The sequence below is a fragment of the Carlito syrichta genome, unplaced genomic scaffold, assembly GCF_000164805.1.
Source record: "Carlito syrichta isolate Samal-C Ts95f unplaced genomic scaffold, Tarsius_syrichta-2.0.1 Scaffold288030, whole genome shotgun sequence".
Classification (NCBI taxonomy): Eukaryota; Metazoa; Chordata; class Mammalia; order Primates; family Tarsiidae; genus Carlito; species Carlito syrichta.
In genome coordinates, this window is record NW_007232126.1 from 104172 (window position 1) to 123635 (window position 19464).

At 38.1% G+C, this 19464-nt stretch overlaps 1 protein-coding gene across 1 annotated transcript in view; it reads left to right on the forward strand.

Moving 5' to 3' along the window:
- Positions 1–19464, forward strand: part of GCFC2 (GC-rich sequence DNA-binding factor 2) — a 52796-nt gene that overhangs the window by 2313 nt on the left and 31019 nt on the right. Inside the window, exons 2-4 of the mRNA XM_021710085.1 lie at positions 7700–7828; positions 11084–11308; positions 12635–12732. Coding sequence (XP_021565760.1) covers positions 11293–11308; positions 12635–12732 — 114 coding nt within the window. The 5' untranslated portion in view covers positions 7700–7828; positions 11084–11292. The remainder of the gene's footprint in view (positions 1–7699; positions 7829–11083; positions 11309–12634; positions 12733–19464) is intronic.

Sequence of the window (19464 nt, forward strand, 5' to 3'; positions counted from 1 at the left end):
GACTCCAACTCAAAAAAAAAAGAAAAAAAAAATTGAGTGCTATGTAAGATTATGTTTTAAGGTTACTCATAAAGATTGCAAAATTATTGTGAGCTAACAAATCTTTTCTTGCCAGTAATGTCAATAATTCCTTTACATTTTTGTTCATTCATTTTTTTATAACACCCCTGTAGGTTTCATCTCTTAATGTTTATCTTTGCTTAATAGATGAACTTAACAGACTAAGTATCCTTCCCAAATCAGGCACTGAAACGATAGACCCATGCTTTAATTTTATTTTTTATTTTAAAGATGTGGGGTACAATTCAGGGTTAGGTATACATATGTTCATTATGCAGGTACCCTTGTTGATGAGGTGTGCCCCCCCAGCAGATTCCCACTATTGCCAATTCCTCTCTCTTCCCCCCCTCACTCCAGCAGTTTCCCTCTACTGCCAATCCTTTTCTTATAGTGTTAATGATAATTGTTCAAGATCTGCTTATGAGAGAGAACATGTGATACTCAGTTCTTTCTTTCTGTGATAGCTCACTCAGTATTATAGACTCTAAGTCCATCCAAGTTGCTGTGAAGTTCATAATTTTGTCCTTTATGACTACAAATAGTCCATTGTATATATGTACTACACTTTTTTAATCCAGTTCTCTCATTGGGCAGCACGGTTGGTTCCATGATTTTGCTATTGTGAACAGTGCTGCAGTAAACATACGTGTGCAGGTATCTTTTTCACAGAGTGATTTGAGTTCCTCTGGGTATATTCCCAGTAGGAGGATTGTGAGGTTGTATGGAAGGTCAATTTTTAGATCCTTTAGGAATGACTAAACTGTTTTCCACAGAGATTTTATTAGTTTATACTCCCACCAACAGTGTAGAAGTGTCCCCTTTTCACCGCATCATCTCCAGCGTCTGTTGTTTTTTGAGTTATTGATAATGGCCATCCTGACTGGAGTTAGGTGGTATCTCAGTGTAGTTTTAATTTGCATTTCTTTGATGACTAGTGAGGCTGAGCATTTTGTCATGTATCTGTTGGCTGCATGTATGTCTTCTTTTGAGAAGTGTCTATTCATATCTTTTGCCCATTTTGTAATGGGGCTGTTTGTTTTTTTCTTTTAGGCATGTTTGAGTTCCTTGTAGATCCTAGATGTTAGGCCTTTGTCAGACATGAAGTTGGCAAATGTCTTTTCTCAGTCTGTGGGCTGTCTTCCTGCTCTCAGGAAAGTTTCTTTGGCTTTGCAGAAGCTTCTCAGTTTGATGAGGTTCCACTTGTCTATCTTATCTCTTATGGCATGGGTACCTGGAGTTTTGATCAGGAATTGATTGCCAGTTCTGATTTCCATAAGGATGTCTCCTGTGTTTTCTAAGATTCTTATAGTTTGAGGTTTTATGTTTATTAGGTCTTTGATCCATTTAGAGTTTATTTTTGTGTATGGTGATAGGTAGGGATCTTATTTTAATCTTCTGCATGTGATCAGCCAGTTTCCCAGCACCATTTACTGAATAGGTTCTCCTCTCTCCAGTGGTTGGTGGTAATGGCTTTGTCGAAGATGAGTTGGTTGAGAAATTGAGGTTTTGCTTCTGGAATCTCAATCCTGTTCCATTGGTCTATATGCCTGATCTTGTACCAGTTCCAGACTGTTATGATTATTGTAGCTTTATAATAAAGTTTAAAATCTGGGAGTGTGATACCTCCTGCTTTTTGCTGTTGTTTTGTTGAGGATTGTTTTGGCTATTTATGGTTGTTTATGTGTCCATATGTCCTGTTTTGTTATTTCCAGGTCTGAGAAGAATGCTGCTGGTAATTTAATGGGTATTGCATTAAATCTGTGGGTTGGCTTGGGTTGGATGAATATCTTAACAATTTGATTCTTCCAATCCATGAACCTGGAATATGTTTTCCATTTGTTTGTGTCATCCTTGATTTCTTTGAGCAGTGTTTTGTCGTTTTCATTGTAAAAGTCTTTGATTAGGAAGATGCCAAGGTATTTCATCTTTTTGTGACTGTGACTGATGTGAATGGAATTGTGCTTTTTATTTGGGTTTCTGTTTGTTTGCTGTTGGTATATAAGAATGCAGCTGGATTTTGCACATTTATTTTATACCCTGAGACTTTGCCAAAGTCCTTTATCAGCGCAAGAAGGTTTTTCACAGATTCTCTTGGGTTTTTGAGGTATATAATCATGACTTGACTTCCTCTTTTCCTACTTGGATATCCCTGATCTCCTTCTCTTGTCTGATTGCTTTGGCTAGGAATTCCAAAAATAGTTGAAAAGGAGGAGTGAGAATGGGCATCCTTGTCTTTTTCCAGTTTTCAGGAGAAATGGGTCCAGTTTCTGTGTTTAGTATATGTGGCTGTGGGTTTCTCGTAGATGGCTCTTACTGTTTTGAGGTATGTTCCAACTATGCCTAGATGTTCGAGGATTTTTAATCAAGAAAGAGTGCTGGATTTTGTCAAAGACTTTTTCCGTGTCTGATGATACGTGGTTTTTGTTTTTACATCTATTGATGTACTTAATCACGTTTATGGTCTTGTGAATATTGAACCAGCCCTGCATCCCTTGGATGAAGCCTACTTGGTTGTGGTGGATGATTTTTGAGATGTGTTGTCGAATCTGGTTTGCTAGGATCTTGTTGAGAATATTAGTGTCTATGTTCATTGAAGATATTGGCCTGTAGTTCTTTTTCCTTGTTGGATCTTTACCTAGTTTGGGTATCAATGAGATCTTACCTTCATAAAATGATTTGGGGAGAGTTTCATTTTTCTCAACTGCCTGGAATACTTTCAACAGGATTGGTATCAGTTTCTCCTTGTATGTTTTGTAGAATTCTGCTGGAAAGCCATCTGGTCCAGGGCTTTTCTTTGTAGGTAGTTTTCTTATGACATAGTCAATTTCCTGGATTGTTATTGGTCTATTTAGGGTCTTAATTTCTTCTTGTTTCAACATGGGGAGGTTGTGTGATGTCAGAAATTTCTCCATTTCCTTTAGGTTTTCAGGTTTGTTTCCATACAAGTGTACATATTAGTCTCTGATAATCTTTTGTATTTCTTCAGGGTCAGTTGTAACTTGATCCTTTGCATTTCTGATTGTGTTTATTTGGGCTTTTGCTTGGTCAGTCTAGCTAGGGGTCCATCAATCTTCTCTATCCTTTCAAAGAACCAGCTTTATGTTTTGTTGGGTTTTTTTCATGTTATCTTTTTTTTTGTCTTTTATGTCCCAAATTTGGGCTTTTATTTTGGTGATCTGGATTCTCCTGCTGAAATCAGGGTTTTGGTGGTCTTGCTTTTCCAACTTCCTTGGGTGGTTTATGAGGCTGTTAACTTGTGATCTTTCCATTTTCTTCTTGTGTGTTCATAGAGTTATGAATTCCCCTCTGAGTACTACTTTCGTGGCATCCCAGAGGTTTTGGTAAGATGTTTCTTTGGTTTTATTTGTTTCCAGGTATCTTTTAACCTTTTTTTTTTTTTTTTTTTTTTTTTTTTTTTGAGTTGGAGTGTCACTCCATCTCCCAGACTGGAGTGCGGTGGTCACTCCTGGCCACCGCAGCCTTGACCTGCTGGGCTCTGGTGATCCTTCCACCTCAGCCTTCCAAGTAGCTGGAACTACAGGCGCATGCTACCACACCCAGCTAGTTTTAGATTTATTGTAGAGATGAGGTTGCCCAAGTGGGTGTCGAACCCATGGGCTCAGGCAATCCACTCACCTCAGCCTCCCAAAGCACAGGATTACAGGCTGAGCCACCGAGCCCGGCTAACCTCTCTCTTGATTTCCATGTTGACCCAGGAGTTGTTTAACATACTTTTTAGTGTCCATGTCTTTGTGGGTTTTGGGGGAACTTTGTTGGTGTTGATATTTATTTGTATCCCACTGTGGTCTGAGAATGTGTATGGCAGTATTTCAATCTTACGGAATTTGTTAAGCTTGATTTATGGCTGAGGATGTGGTCAATCTTAGAGTATGTTCCATGTGGTGATGAGTAGAATGTGTATTCTGTGGTTGTTGAGTAGAGTGTTCTGTAGGTATCAATTAAGTCCATTTGGTCAAGCATTGAGGTTCCAGGTCTCCTTGTTGATTTTTTTTTTTTTTTTTTTTGTCTTGATGATCTGGGGTTGTGAGTGGGCTATTTAAGTCCCCAGTTAGGATAGTGTTAGAGTCAATATCTTTTTTAAGTTTACCTAGAAGCCACTTTATGAAAGTTGGTGCTCCTATGTTGTGTGCATATATGTTTAGGATGGGTATTTCTTGTTGATGAATTGGACCTTTTATCATTATGTAGTGACCTTCCATATCTTTTTAAATTTTTGATAACTTAAAGTATATTTTGTCTGATATTAAAATCACAACTCCTGCTTTCTTTTGTGTTTCATTTGCCTGAAATTTTGTTTCCCATCCTCTTACTTTGAGTTCGTGAGTGTCCTTTCTTGTGAAATGAGTGTCTTGGAGACAATATTTTGCTGCCTCATGACATTTTTATCCATTTTGCCATTCTGTGTTTTTCAGTGGTGCATTTAGTCCATTAACATTCAGGCTAATTATTGAGATGTGAGAGTTTATCCCTGTCATGAGGTTCTTATGGGATTTGTTATTGTTTCTGCTGTTTGTTTATTGTCTTTGTTTTGATTTTTGGGTTGATTCATGTGTGGTTTCCATCTTTTTCCTGCATTCTTGGGAAGGGCATTGTCATTCTTTTTTTCCTTTCTTCTGTGTTTGATTTCTTAAGTGTTTCTTGCAGAGCAGGTCTGTAGGCAGCATAAGTGCTTAGGGATTGAATGTCTGGGAAGGATTTTAATTCTCCATCACTGATGAAGCTTAGCTGGGTAGGTAATTCTTGAAACCTTTTGAAAGATGAGCAGTTGTTTATCTTTGAGAACTTTGAAGATTGGGCTCTAAGCTCTTCTAGCCTGAAGTGCTTCTGTGGATAAGTCTTGCTGCTATTCTTATTGACCTTCCCTTGTAGGTAGTCTGACCTTTTTCTCTTGTGTCTTTAGGATTTTTTCTTTTATACCTACTTTGTGTAGGCAAATTGCTATGTGTCTAGGAATTGATCTTCTCATTTGTTATATTATAGGTGTTCACTGAATCTCTATGTTTGAATGGTTATATCACTGATGGGATAAGGGAAGTTTTCTTGGATAATTTCATGGAATGTTTATTCCAGGGTGAACTCTGTCTCTCTGTCTGCCTCAGGAATTCCAATTAATCTTAGGTTTGGCCTCTTGAGATAATTGCTCATCTCTCAAGGGATTTGTTCTGTCTTTTTAAACTTCTTTTCTATGTTTTTAACAGTTTGGGTAGTTCCATATTTTGGTCCTTAAGCTCTGAGATTTTTCTCTTGGTTAATTCTGCTTCCCATGCTTATCAATTTATTATTTGCTTCATTCACTGTATTCTTTATTGCTGTTATCTCAGTTATCATTCTTCATTCTTTTCTCTTGTCTCTCCTCAATTCTGTTTATTCTCTCTATTAATATCTTGATATCTGGGTTTGTGGTTTGAGACCAGATGTTCTGGGGGCTCTTCATTGTTTGCAGTTGAAAGTCTGTATTCTCAGTGGCTGACCTCCCAGGGGTCTGTGTGTGAGACCCATATTCTTCTTTTGGTTTTTCTTCATTTGTGTAGATTTTCTTTCCCCCTTTTTAAAATCTCCTCTTTAATTCTGTTGTTCAGGGTTAAGGGGGTAGCTTTTATTTCTGTTTGCTCTATCTCCTATTCTTCCTTATGTGGATCCTCTGGCTTTGTTCATTTCTGAAGTTGGACTGTGGGTGGGAGGCTGTACTTTTTCAGTTTTGAGATTTAATTGAGATGGGAGCTGGGATTCAGAAACTATCTGCATATCCCAGTATCCAGTGACAGGTGTGTGGGACCCCTGGAATCATCTTCCTACTTCCTTACAGTCTTTCCATGCAATGGGGGTATAGGTTTGTCTCCTGAAAGCAAAGTGGAATAAGAAAAGGGAAAAGAGTGGAAAAGGGAAGGAGGGGGATGAGAGGGAGGTGGAGAGCAAGAAGATGAAGCGGGAAAACAGACAGGTGTACCAACTAACAAATGAAAAGAAACCCAAACAAAGACAGAAAATATTAAACAAATAAAAACATACAATCATACAAACACACAAACCAAGGAAACCTCTTACTCTCCCTCAAAAACACCCATACACAAACATGATGTCAAAAAACAATAAAATAGCAGAAACAAAGTATGAAAAAGTAATCAAAAACAGAAAAAGAGGGAAGAGAAAAAAAACTAAAACCAAAAAACAAAGAAAAACAAGCAAAACAAACAAACTCTGAGGCTGCTCACATAACTCAACTTCCTTTCCACTCTAGTCTCTAGCCCCCTCCTCTCTGCTCTCAGTGCAGGCTGATAGGGTTGCTCTCAGCATGGTCAGATGCCCCTACTATGGGAGGAGGGTAGATCAGATCTGAATTCACCTGGCTTGTTGCTGCTGTTGTCAGGTCTCCCACTCAGATCTGATATGCTGTGCCTGTTCCAGTATGGGAGGAGGAGTGTCTGTCTCTCTGAGTTTGATGAGATAATCTCTAGGTCCCAGGTTGGAGGATGGCTGGAGCTGGGTGGGGCAATGCAGTTCTCTGCCTGGTTCTGGGACAGAGAAAATGGCTCCGGTTGGAGTTTCCTTACCAGTGGTGGGGTCCCTCTCCACCTCTCCTACCTCCTCTCTCTCCATGGATCCAGGGTTCCTGCCACTCTGTTGTCACAGGTGATGGGATGAGGAGCAGCTGTATTCCACAGCCATTTCTCAGAAGAGCCCCAAGAACAGCAGGCGATGGTGCTCACTGGCGGCTCCAATCTCAGGGCAGTGGGGGGTTGCAGTCACCTCCAGAGGAAAGCCCTGGGTGCATGAACCCAAGTCTGCCCTCAGATGGACTTTCACTCACCCACCAGCACACACCCACTCACACAGGGAGTCTGCATGAACCCAAGTCTGCCCTCAGATGGACTTTCACTCACCCAGCCGCACACACCCACTCACACAGGGAGTCTTTATGGGCACTCAGTTTTGTAGAGACTCTCGTAGTCTGACCTGTTTCATCACCATCTTGCTGGAAATCCACCCATACTTTAATTTTGACCAAAGTGGTCATTATAACACTTCTTGCCACCAGCCATTGAAATATGGTACACTATAAGGAGAACCTAAATTCCGCAGTTGGGTGGAATTAGGTTGAAAACTCTGCTTCTCTACTTACTGAGTTGGTGTTAGTTGTCCACTCTATTCTTAGTTGTCCCTCATAAAAGAAATAGCATATACTTTGCAGAATTGTGAGTATTAAGTGAAGCAAGTTGTGTAAAGCAGGTTTCAATGTGCCTAGCAAATAGTAAGTGTACATTAAATTTTTTTTCTTTTCTAATTATTCGCTACCATTTTTCTTTTCTAATATTTAAGTAATATTTACTTCAATTTTTGTCTTTTTTTTCCCTTATGTTTCCTTCCCTCATTGCATCCTTTTGGAAATATTTTATTTAATTATGTAGGTTATACCAAAAGGGTAAATATTTGTCCATTTGATAGACCATTTAATTGTTTCAGAAAGACTACAGTTGGAGAAAGGTCTGCTGTATGTCTGCTTTAAACATATGAAGTAAGATTAAAGCACTGTATTGTACATATACCATGTGTTGTTCAGAATTTCTATTATTGATTCTGTTATCTTGATTTTTGTTTTATTCAAAAAATGTCCTGTTAGAATCCAGAAGAGTTGATCCTTCAACAGACGAAGAGGATGGAACACATTACTCCTCAGAAAGTCAGGATGGTCAGGGATCATCTTCTGATGACTCCAGCTCTCTGGAAGAAAAAGAATTGTCATCAACAGGTTGGTAATTTTTGTCATGAAGGATGACTGGATTATTCTGCCAATTTGTGGTGATGAAAAATACAACTGCTACTACAAGTTAATTCATATGAAGGGGCTCACTTTTGGTTAAGAATTTTCTAATATAGTATTTTCTTTTTTTGTTTGTTTTTTGAGTTAGAGTCTCACTCTGTCACCCAGACTGGAGTGCAGTGGCCGCTCCCGGCCACCGCACCCTCGACTTGCTGGACTCCGGCAATCCTTCTGCCTCAGCCTTCCAAGTAGCTGGAACTACAGGCGTGCGCGACCATGCCCAGCTAATTTTTGATATATTGTAGAGATGAGGTCTCTCCAAGTTGCCCAGGAGGGTTTCGAACCCACGGGCTCAGGCAATCCACTCACCTCAGCCTCCCAAAGGTGTGGGCTTACAGGCTGAGCCACCGAGCCTGGCTTAGTATTTTCTACATTCGTGATTTTTATTGTTGATAACACAACAAACTCTAGTGATACATGAGGCAAGTAGGTCATTACTGATGACTTAATCAATGACTGCTCATCTTCATTGTATAATGTGCCCAAAGTCCGATAACTTGTAAGAGACAGAGCTAGGTTTCAAACGCAAGCATTCTACTCCAGAGCCTATGTTCTTAATCACTGTGCTGTACTGGGTAATTCCAATTGATACTTGAAGGATTTGAAGAATCCTTCAAACTTGGAAGAATTTGTCAGTAAGAATGTTTCAGGTACAGGGTATAGTGTATCTAAAACTCTAGGGAAGATACCTAATATGTGCAGGGAACTAAAAATAGCTGTTTGGCTGGAAATCTTCGATTAAGAGTTTAAGAAAAAGAAACAAAACAGGAGGCACAAGTTGGAGTTAGATTATACAGACCTTGGGGAACCACTGAAAATTTTACAAAGATAGGTGACACAACCATTTTATGTTTAGAAAGATCAGTCTAGTTCCAGGATTGGCAAGTCTAGCCCATTTGATTGGAAATCAAGTTTTAACACAGTCACACCCTTTCCATTACATATTATTTGTGGCTGGTTTTGCACTGCAGTTGCAGAGTTGAAAAGTGGCAGCGAAGAGACTGACCTACATAGTCAGAAATTTTTATTTAGCCCTTTATAGGAGTTTATAACTCGCTTTGTGCTATGGACTTCTTTTTCAGTTTAGTGAAGCCCAAATCCCATTCTGAGAAAGCTAATAAAGCACCTAACTTTATAAAGAAGACAAATTATATTGAAACAAAATTTTAAAATGTATCGTAAAAGATGTGTAATATAGTAATCAGTGCTTATTTATTAACCCATGAAATAATAATCAGTCGCTCTGTTGCCTTGTAATTTTTTTTCTTATCCATGTTCACAAGGTACAGAAGTACTAAGTAATTAAGCCAATATTAAGACCTGAAGCCTGGTAAACAAGTAAAGCCTTATCTAGATTCTAGAAACAGAATTCCAATAGATACAAAATTCCAGCAGAATTTTCTGTGATGATGTCTTCACTGTGCAGTAGAGTAGCCACTGGCCACATGTGACTGCTGAGCTCTTGCAGTGTGGTTAGTGTGACTGAGAAACTAAATTTTTTGTTTGGTTAAATAGTCACATATGGCTAGTGGCTACTACTGAACAGTGCTGCTATGGAAGATGGTGTATTAAACAGTGTAAGGCAGTGGTTATAAGGTGTTGGCTGCACTGCTCACCTAAGGAGAGAGAGCAGTATTTGGAAATGTATGGAGTAGTTTTTTAATCATCGTAGTGATTGAGGTATTGTTGGCACATAGCGCCTCGGAGGCAGGGAATGGTCAATGTCCTGCAGAGAGCAGGACAGTTCAGAACAGTGAAGAATTGCTTCTCCATCAAATGCCCATTGACATATACTGATTAAAAGTTGAAAACTTGTGCTATGAGGAACATTTTTTTTTAAGTGCAAGGGGCTTATTGGCTGGAGAAGAAAAGATGAAGGCATGTGATAATTTAAAGGACTGGCTTTTGGAAGGAGAGCATTTGTTTTGTGTGCAGATCATAGAACTGTTACAATGATCCACCAATGGAATATCTGCCTTGAAATATTCCCTGTGGCAGAGACTGCTTATTACTAATGGGAGATGATAGTTAACCTCTCTGCCCTAGATGGTTGGGTATCAAATAGTTGATGTGGGTGGAAAAATTATTCATGAGATATAAATCTGTAAAAACATGTTTTCATTGTAAAACAATATGCTAATGTTATTCATTCTGTGATTGCCCAGCACCGGCTGTGAAAACCCTTGAGCTAGGTACTAGATATGGAGAAACAAGACAGAATACTCTTCTTTTTCTTGAACTTTTATTTCTTTATTGTAGCTTCATGTATGTGGCATCTTTCTATTTATTTTTTAAAGAATTTGGACCACTTTGTGGGAAAAGTTAGAGAATTTTACTTGAGCCTTATTGGCTTGACATCTTAAGAGTATGAAGTACTTGAAATGGTGCAAATTTCTCATGCCATTTGTTTATGGTAGTATTATTCTTAAGAAGCCATTTTTTCCCGAGTATGAAGATAAATTCTGGCTTAGGTCATACATGAAGAAACACATTTTGAGTTGGAAGCATTTATATTAATGAGCATTATATTAATTACTGTAAAAAAACTCAAGATAAAAGAAAATAAGCCTCTGTTAAGAGTTGTTAAATACATTTCACCTGGTAAATGAACCTTATTATTTCCCTTATACCACTTTTTAACTTCTCATGTTTATTCAGGTGGGACTCGCCACAAACCCTCAGAACCTGACTTGGCCTTACATCAGTTGTAGTCTGTTTCTGAGTCCCTACATGCATGAGTGCCCACAAGGAAGGGGTGCATCACAGTGTAGTAGCTCTCCTATTTGATAAACCAGACTGGGCTGTCATTGATCCTTTTAACTTCTGCAGTTCTCACTGACTGAACAACTCCCCTCACAACCCTCTCCACATTCCTACCCTGACAATCTCAGAGCTCCCGGAAATGAGAAATAGCTAACACCTGATGAGTAAGAGCATTAAAAGAGAAAATGGAGTCGTTTTTAATGTATTTTCTGACATTTCTAGATTAGGTTTATTTCTCCAAATGGAAACTAACCCCTATTAATTTTCTTTCTTTACTGATGTAGAATTTGAGCCTTTTATTAAAGTCACATGTATATATCAAAATAGGAAACATGAGGAAAATGGTTCCTTTTTTCTTTGAATGTGAGGAATTTTTATGTTGGTCTTTGATGTTCAGTGTCTTCTCTTTGTTTCTTTCAGTTAAGATCCCTGATGCAGCTTTTATTCAGGCAGCCCGCAGAAAACGTGAATTGGCCAGGGCCCAAGATGACTATATTTCTTTGGATGTAAAACCTTCCTCCACCATCTCTGGTACGGAGAGAAGCCATGATGAAGACCCTGAGAGTGAGCCTGATGACCATGAAAAGAGAATACCATTTACCCTAAAGCCTCAAACACTTAGGCAAAGAATGGCTGAAGAAACAAGTATATAATTTAACTTATTTACTGATATATGAATATTAAGGCATTTTCATTAGAATATAATATTATGGCTAACTTCCTTAAAATTATGTCATGTCTCATATTGTAGAGGGTTGATATTGGTTCTTATTTCATATAAATTTGATCCATGACATTATGGCCTCCAAAACATGTATCTGTATCATATGTAATAATGCTTACTAATGCCTGACCTCCACTGGATCTTTATTAGCAAGTTAGTAAAAAGTTGTATAATGTCTTATTTTTGAAACATTTCAAATTATTGTTGCCTTTATGAAGATTTTTTTTTTACATGGAAGCATCTTCAGAGATTTTAGGTGTCATGTATTAAAATATTTTCTGCTGTAATAAAATTTATCAATAATAATGACTCTCAGAGGACTATTTTCACATTTCTGATTTAGAGTATATTCTTTTTACCAAAATTTTTGTAACTTTAGATAATATATTTTTTAAATGAGACTTTGGTTCTTTATAACTCAGAAATTATTTTTAAGCAGCCTAGGCAACATAGTTAGACTTTGTCTTTAAAAAAATTTAACTGGGCATAGTGGCACATGCTTATAATTCCAGCTACTCGGGAGGCCAGTCGCCTGAGCCCAGGAGTTTAAGGCTGCTGTGAGCCATGATTGTGCTACTGCACTCTGGCTTGATGACAGAGTGAGACCCTGACTCAAAAGAAAGAAAAAAAAAAAGGACTGGGCATGGTGGCTTAAGCCTATAATCCCAGCACTTTGGGAGGCCAAGATGAGAGGATTGCAGATATGTTGCCTATGGGTTCGAGACCAGTCTGGTCAACTTGGTGAGACCTCGTCTCTACAATAAATCAAAAAATTAGCCGGGCATGGTGGTGTGTGCCTGTAGTTCAAGTTTTTATGTATTTGGGGCTGTAGAAGTGGGACCAGTCTGGTCAACTTGGTGAGACCTTGTCTCTATAATAAATCAAAAAATTAGCTGGGCATGGTGGTGTGTGCCTGTAGTTCAAGTTTTTATGTATTTGGGGCTGTATAAGTGGAATGGTTTGGTAATACAGTATAGGTTTTAGAGTCAGATCTCTGGATCCAATTTCTACTGACTGAAGTTCCAGCTTCAACATAGTCCTCAGAAAAGTTATTTACCCTCCCATTCTTCATGTTTCCTAATTTTTGAAAGGAGGGCAATAATAGATTCTTCTTCCAGAATTATTGTAAAGAATAAATAACTGTAAAGTGGTGCTAAGGCTACATATAATAAGACCCCAAAATGGTGGCTGCAGTTTGGAATGGAAAAATATTGAATGTTTATATGTGAACTTTTTTTATCCCCTAGGAAATAGAAATGAAGAAGCAAGTGAAGAAAGTCAGGAAGAGGAATATCAAGATGTTTGGGAACGTCAACAAATGAGGAAAGCGGTTAAAATAACAGAGGTAATTTTTATACTACTTTTTTTTACACCTTTGTGTATTAGATTCCTGTGGCTGCCATAACAAATGACCACAAACTTGGTGACTTAAAACAACAGACTTTATTTCCTCACTGTGTGGAGGCAAAAAATCTGAAATCAAGGTGTTGGCAGGGCTTTTCATCCTCCGAAGCCCTAGGCGAAAATTCTTCCTTGCTTTTTCCAATTTCAGGTCTCTCTAGGTATGCCTTAGCTTGTGACTGTCTAACTCCTGTCTCTGCCTCTGTCTTCACATGGCAGCCTTCTCTGTGTCTCCACTGTGTGTGTTTCTCATAAGGATACTTGACCCTGGATTTAGATGGAGCCCACTTAAATAATCCAGGAAGATCTAGTCTCAAGATCCTTCACTTAATTATAGCTACAAAGTCTCCTTTTCCAAATAAAGTTATACTTGCACATTCCAGGGGTTAAATCATGAGTATATCTTTTGGTCGGCCATCATTCAACCCACTATACTGTGCATATTTTATTCTTTTTCCACTAAATTATAAATACCTTCCACTTGCTGAGGCTCATATTTTTTTATCTTTAATTTTATTGTTACAGTTTATATTATATAGAACAGGTGTTTGGAAGTGAAGTTTAAACAAGTAATGAGATTTAAAACAAAACTAACAAAAAAAAGTACTATATTTGGGGTTTAAAATCCTGGATTTGGGTTCTGGGTCTGCTTCAAGAATATAAGCTCCATAGACTATAAGGTCAAAAATTATGAACTATTTTGTTTAGTGTTCTATCTAATAGTGCCTTATGTTTTGGATGCTCAACAGATATTTGCACAACATTGAGAATTTCTTTTAATCTCAGTTTTCTCATCAATAAAATGAGAATAAAAATGTTACAAACCTGACTGTAATGTTGATATGAGTCTCAAAATTATAATGATACAAGTAAATGTGCTTATAAAATGTATAATACTATAGAAATACTAGAATTTATATTTGAATCTTTTTAATAAGAATGCTCTGAGAGATTATTATTGTTTGTTGTTTTAAGTAAGGAAATGTTGTAAGATCTCTGTTATTAAAACTAAAAAGCAAGGTAAAGTAAGCCTTTGATTATAATTTTGGAGTCTCTGACCTGAGAAATGAATAACCTAGAGGACTATTTTCATGGCTATAACAAGCTTAGCTTTTCTTTCCCTTTTTAGTAAAATCAGTATAGCAATAGCATTAAAAAAAAAAAAATTGAAAAAAAAAATGCCACAGTTCTTATTCTAACTTATCAAGTTGGCATAATTTCTTTGTATTTGTGTGCTCTTTTTTTTTTTTTTTTAGCTTATTTGCAGTTATAGTGTGCATCAGACGTTCCCAAATTTTCTCATTCATGGACTCCTTAGTGTCTCAGAAATTTTATCATGGTACCCCAAACCAAAGGAAGTACCAAACAATTCCATTTATAAAATACTTACATTCAAATAATTTAATAAGATTTATGTCCTAACAACTTAATAGCCATTTATTTTTAAATGACCGAAATTATATACTACTGGAATGTTTGTATTTGTTGGGTACTGCATTACTTCTTTTTTTTTTGAGTTGGAGTCTCACTCAGTCGCCCAGTCTGGAGTGCAGTGGCCACTCCCGGCCACTGCAGCCTCGACCTGCTGGGCTCCGGCGATCCTTCCTCCTCAGCCTTCTGAGTAACCGGAATTACAGGCATGCACTACCACGCCCGGCTGATTTTTTTTCCTGCGGGCTCAGGCAATCCACTCACCTCAGCCTCCCAAAGGCGCAGGATTACAGGCTGAGCCACCGAGCCCGGCTTGCATTACTTCTTAAATCTTGCAATCAGATTGGATACTTCCACTCTCCTTTCCACATTAATCTTCACACAGTACTTATTTTTATCATAGCATCTTCCCAAAATCAGGCTCCACAAATATAACTTCATTAAAAGGAATGGAGCACATTCTAATGTAACTGTGAACTTGGAGTTAGTAGTCTAACATGTTGAGTATTGCAGTCTCTCTCTAAAAATTTTAAAATATCTCACTATATCCCTCTGAATTTACTCTGATGCTTTTGTATGCAGTTTCAGAGCCACAGTATGTATGCAGTTTTGAATTCTGATTTCTTTGCTTGACAGTTTATAAATATCTTTTCCTGTTTCTACATAGTTATAATAGTTAATTTTAAAAGCTGGAATCAGGGAATCATAATTTTCTTTTTTTATACTTATTTTATTTTAAAGGTATGGGGTACAATTCAGGATTAGCTATACAAGTGGACATCATACAGATAAAGTTTGGGTCTCCCTTTGGTTCCCACTTTGCTGGTTTGAGATCAGGTACCCTTATTGATGTTGTGTCCCCCACCCACCCACCCTAGCAGTATCCCACTACTGCCAATCCCTTTCTTATAGTATTATGATAAATGTTCAGGGCCCACTTGTGAGTGAGAACATGTGGTACTCAGTTCTTTTTCTGTAATAGATCACTGAGTATGATAGACTCTAAATCCATCCAAGTTGCTGCGAAATCCATATAATTGTCCTTCTTTGTCTGACTAATATTCCATTGTGTTTATATACCACATTTTTTTATCCAGTCTAGTTTCGATGGGCAGCACAGTTGGTTCCGTGTTTTTGCTATTGAGAATAGTGCTACAGTAAACATGCATGTGCAGTTTTCTTTTTGGTAGAATGATTTGAGTTCCTCCGGGTATATTCCCAGTAGTGGGATTGCTGGGTCATATGGAAGGTCAATTTTTAGTTCTTTTAGAAATCGCCAGGCTGGGCTGGGTGGCTCAGCCTGTAATCCCAGCACTTTGGGAGGCCAAGGCAAGAGGATTTCCTGAGCCTGTGGGTTTGAGACCCGTACAGGCAACTTGGCGAGACCTCGTCTCTACAATAAATCAAAAATTAGCCGGGCGTGGTAGTGCACGCCTATAGTTCCGGCTACTTGGAAGGCTAAAGCGGAAGGATCACCGGAGCCCAGCAGATCGAGGCTGCAGTGGCGGAGAGCGTGCCACTGCACCCAAGTCTGGGCGACAGAGTGAGACTCCAACTCAAAAAAATAAAAAGAAATCGCAACACTGTTTTCCATAAAGGTTGTACTAGTTTGCTTTCCCACCAGCAGTGTAGCAGTGTTCCTTTTTCTCTGCATTCTTCCCAGCATCTATTGTTTGTTTTATTAATGTTGGCCATTCTTACTGGGATCTGGGATCTCAATGTGGTTTCTCAATGTGGTTTTGATTTGCATTTCTTTGATTTGATTAGTGAGGCTGAGCACTTTTTCATGTGTCTGTTGACTGCCTGTCTATCTTCTTTTGAGAAGTGTCTATTTATGTCTTTTGCCCACTTTTTAATGGGGTTGTTTGTTTTTTTCCTTTTGGCACGTTTGAGTTTGTTGTAGGCCTTTATCAGATATACAGTTGGCAGATATTTTTTTCCCTTTTTGTGGGCTGTCTCCCTGCTCTCTTGATGGTTTCTTTTGCTTTGCAGAAGATTTTTGGTTTAATAAGGGTTCCACTTGTCTTTCTTTTCTCTTATGGCATGGACATTTGGGGTTTTGATCAGGAGTCGGTTGCCTACTCCGATTTCTGTAAGGGTGTCTCCTGCGTTTTCTAAGATTCTTATAATTTGAGGTTTTACATTTAGGTCTTTGATCCATTTAGAGTTTATTTTTGTGTATGGTGATAGGTAAGGGTCCTGTTTCATTCTTCCGTATGTGGTCAGCCAGTTTTCCTAGCACCATTTACTGAATAGGTTCTCCTCTCCCCAATGGTTGTAGGTGGAGGCTCTGTCAAAGATGAGTTGGTTGAGAAATTGAGACTTTGCTTCCAGAATCTGTATCCTGTTCCATTGGTCCATATTCCTGTTCTTGTACCAATACCAGGGCGTTTTGATTTTTGTAGCCTTATAGTAAAGTTTAAAGCCTCGAAGTGTGATACCTCCCACTCACTTTGTTTCTTTTGCTAAAGATTGTTTTGGCTGTTCGGGGTGATTTATGTTTCCATATGAATTTTTGTATTGTCATTTTCAGATCTGAGAAGAATGATGTTGGCAATTTAATGGGTATTGCGTTGAATCTGTAGATTACCTTTTGTAGGTGGACATCTTAACAATGTTGATTACTCCTATTCATGAGCATGGAATATTTTTTCCATTTGTGTCTTCTTGAATTTCTTTGAGCAGTGTTTTGTATTTTCATTGTAAAGGTGGCTTCTCTGGTTAGGAAGATGCTGCGGTATTTCATTCTTTTTTTGGCTATTGTGAATGGGGTTGTGCTTTTTATTTTGTTCTCTGCCTGTCTGTTGTTGGTGTATAAGAATGTGACTGTCCTTTGCACATTTGTTTTATACACTGAAACTTTGCCAAAGTCCTTTATCAGTGCCAGGAGGTTTTTGACAGACTCGCTTGGATTTTCGAGGTATAGGATTGTATCATCAGCAAAGAGGGATAACTTATCTTTTTCTATTTCTGTTTGGATACCCCTGATTTCCTTCTCTTGTCTATTTGCTCTAGCTAGAACTTCCAACACAGGGTTAAGCAGGAGGGGTGAGAGTGGGCATCCTTGTCTTGTTCCGGTTTTCAGGGAAAATGCTTCCAGTTTCTGTCCATTTAGCAATATGCTGGCTGTGGGTTTATAATAGATGGCGCTTACTATTTTGAGGTACGTTCCTTCTGTGCCTAGGTGTTCGAGTGTTTTTATCAAGAATCAATGCTGGATTTCATCAAAAGCTTTTTCTGCATCTAATGATATAATCATGTGGTTCTTGGTTTTACATCTATTGATGTATTAAATTACATTTATGATCTAGTGAATATTCGACCATCCCTGTATCCTGAGGATGAAGCCTACTTGGTCATAGTGGATGATTTTTGAGATGTGTTGTTGGATCCGATTTGCTAAAATCTTGTTGAAAATATTTGCATCTATGTTTATTTGGAATATTGACCTATAGTTCTCTTTTTCGTTGGATCTGTACCCGGTTTGGGAATCAGTGTGATGTTAGCTTTGTGAAATGTTATGGGGAGACATCTTTTTCGAGTGCCTGGAATACTTTCAATAGTATTGATATCAGCTCCTCCTCGTATGTTTGGTAGAATTCTGCTGGAAAGATGTCTGGTCTAGGGCTTTTGTTTGTGAGGTAGTTTTCTTATGATGGAGTCAATTTTCTGGGTTGTTATTGGTCTATTTAGTGTCTCGGTTTCTTGTTGTTTCAACCTTGGGAGGTTGTGTGATGTCAGAAAGTCCTCCATTTCGTTTAGGTTTTCATGTTTGTTTCCATACAGATGTGCATAGTAATCTCTGATAATCTTTTGCATTTCTTCAGGGTCAGTTGTGATTTGATCTTTTGCATTTCTGATTGTTATTTGGACTTTTTCTCTTTTTCTTCGTCATTCTGTATAGGGGTCCCTCAATCTTGTTTATTCTTTCAAGGATCCAGCTTTTTGTTTTGTTTATTTTTTTCTATGATATTTTTGTCTTCTTTGTCCCATATTTGGGCTTTTAACTTTGGTGATCTGGATTCTTCTGCTAAAGTTAGGGTTTTGGTGGTCTTTTCTTTTCAGCTCCCTTAATTTGTGATCTTTCTTTTTTCTTGATGTGTGTTCATAGAGATATAAATTCCCCTCTTAGAACTGTTATCATGGCATCACAGAGGTTTTGGTAAGATGTTTCTTCATTTTTATTTGTTTCCAGGAATCTTTTAATTTCTGTTTCAATTTCTGTGTTGACCCAGTAGTTGTTCATCTTCATGCTGTTTGGTGTCCATATGTTTGTGGGTCTTGGGGAAATTTTGTTGGTATTGATATTTATTTTTATTCTACTGTGTTCTGAGAAGGAGCATGGCAGTATTTCAATCTTAGGAAGTTTGTTTATGCTTGATTTACAGCCAAGTTTGGGATCAATCTTAAAGTACATTTCATGTGGTAATGAGTAGAATGTGTATTCTGGGGTTGTTGGGTGAAGTGTTCTACCCATTTGGTCAAGCGTTTGTTGAGGTTCCAGATCTCTTTGTTGTTCTATCTAGGGTTGTTAGTGAGTTATTTAAGTCCCCGGCTATAATGGGGTTAGAGTCAATGTATGTGTTTTTTTAGTTTACTTAGTGGTTGCTTTATAAACGCTGATGCTTCTGTGTTGGGTGCATATCTATTTAAGATAGATATTTCTTGTTGGTGGATTGAACATCTTATCATTAAGTAGTGTTCTTGTGTATCTTTTTTAATTTTTAATAGCTTTAAGTTATTTTGTCTGATATTAAAATTGCAACTCCTGCCTTCTTTTGTGATCCATTCACCTGGAAGTTGATTTTCCATCCTCTAATTTTGAGTCTGTGTGCATCCCTTTTTTAACTTTTGGGTTGGTGTATGTGTTTGTTTTCAAGTTTGTAGTCACAGTGTATTCTCTGTTGATTCTGTGTTCTCCTGTTCTCTTGGGAAGTGTGTAGTCATTCCCTTCTTTCTTTCTTCTGTGCTTATTACCTTTTTAAGCAGTTCCTGTAGAGCTGGTCTAGAAGCTGCATAATCTCTTAGGAATTAGACGTCTGGGAAGGATTTTAATTCTCCATCACTGATGAAGCTGAGCTTGTCTGGGTAGGAATTCTTGGTTGAAATTATTTATCTTTGATAATTTTGAATATTGGACTTCCGTCCCTTCTAGCTTGTAGTGTTTCTGCCAATAGGTCTGCTGCTGTTCTGATTGGTGTTCCCTGGTAGGTAGTCTGACCTTTCTCTCTTGCTGCCTTTAGGA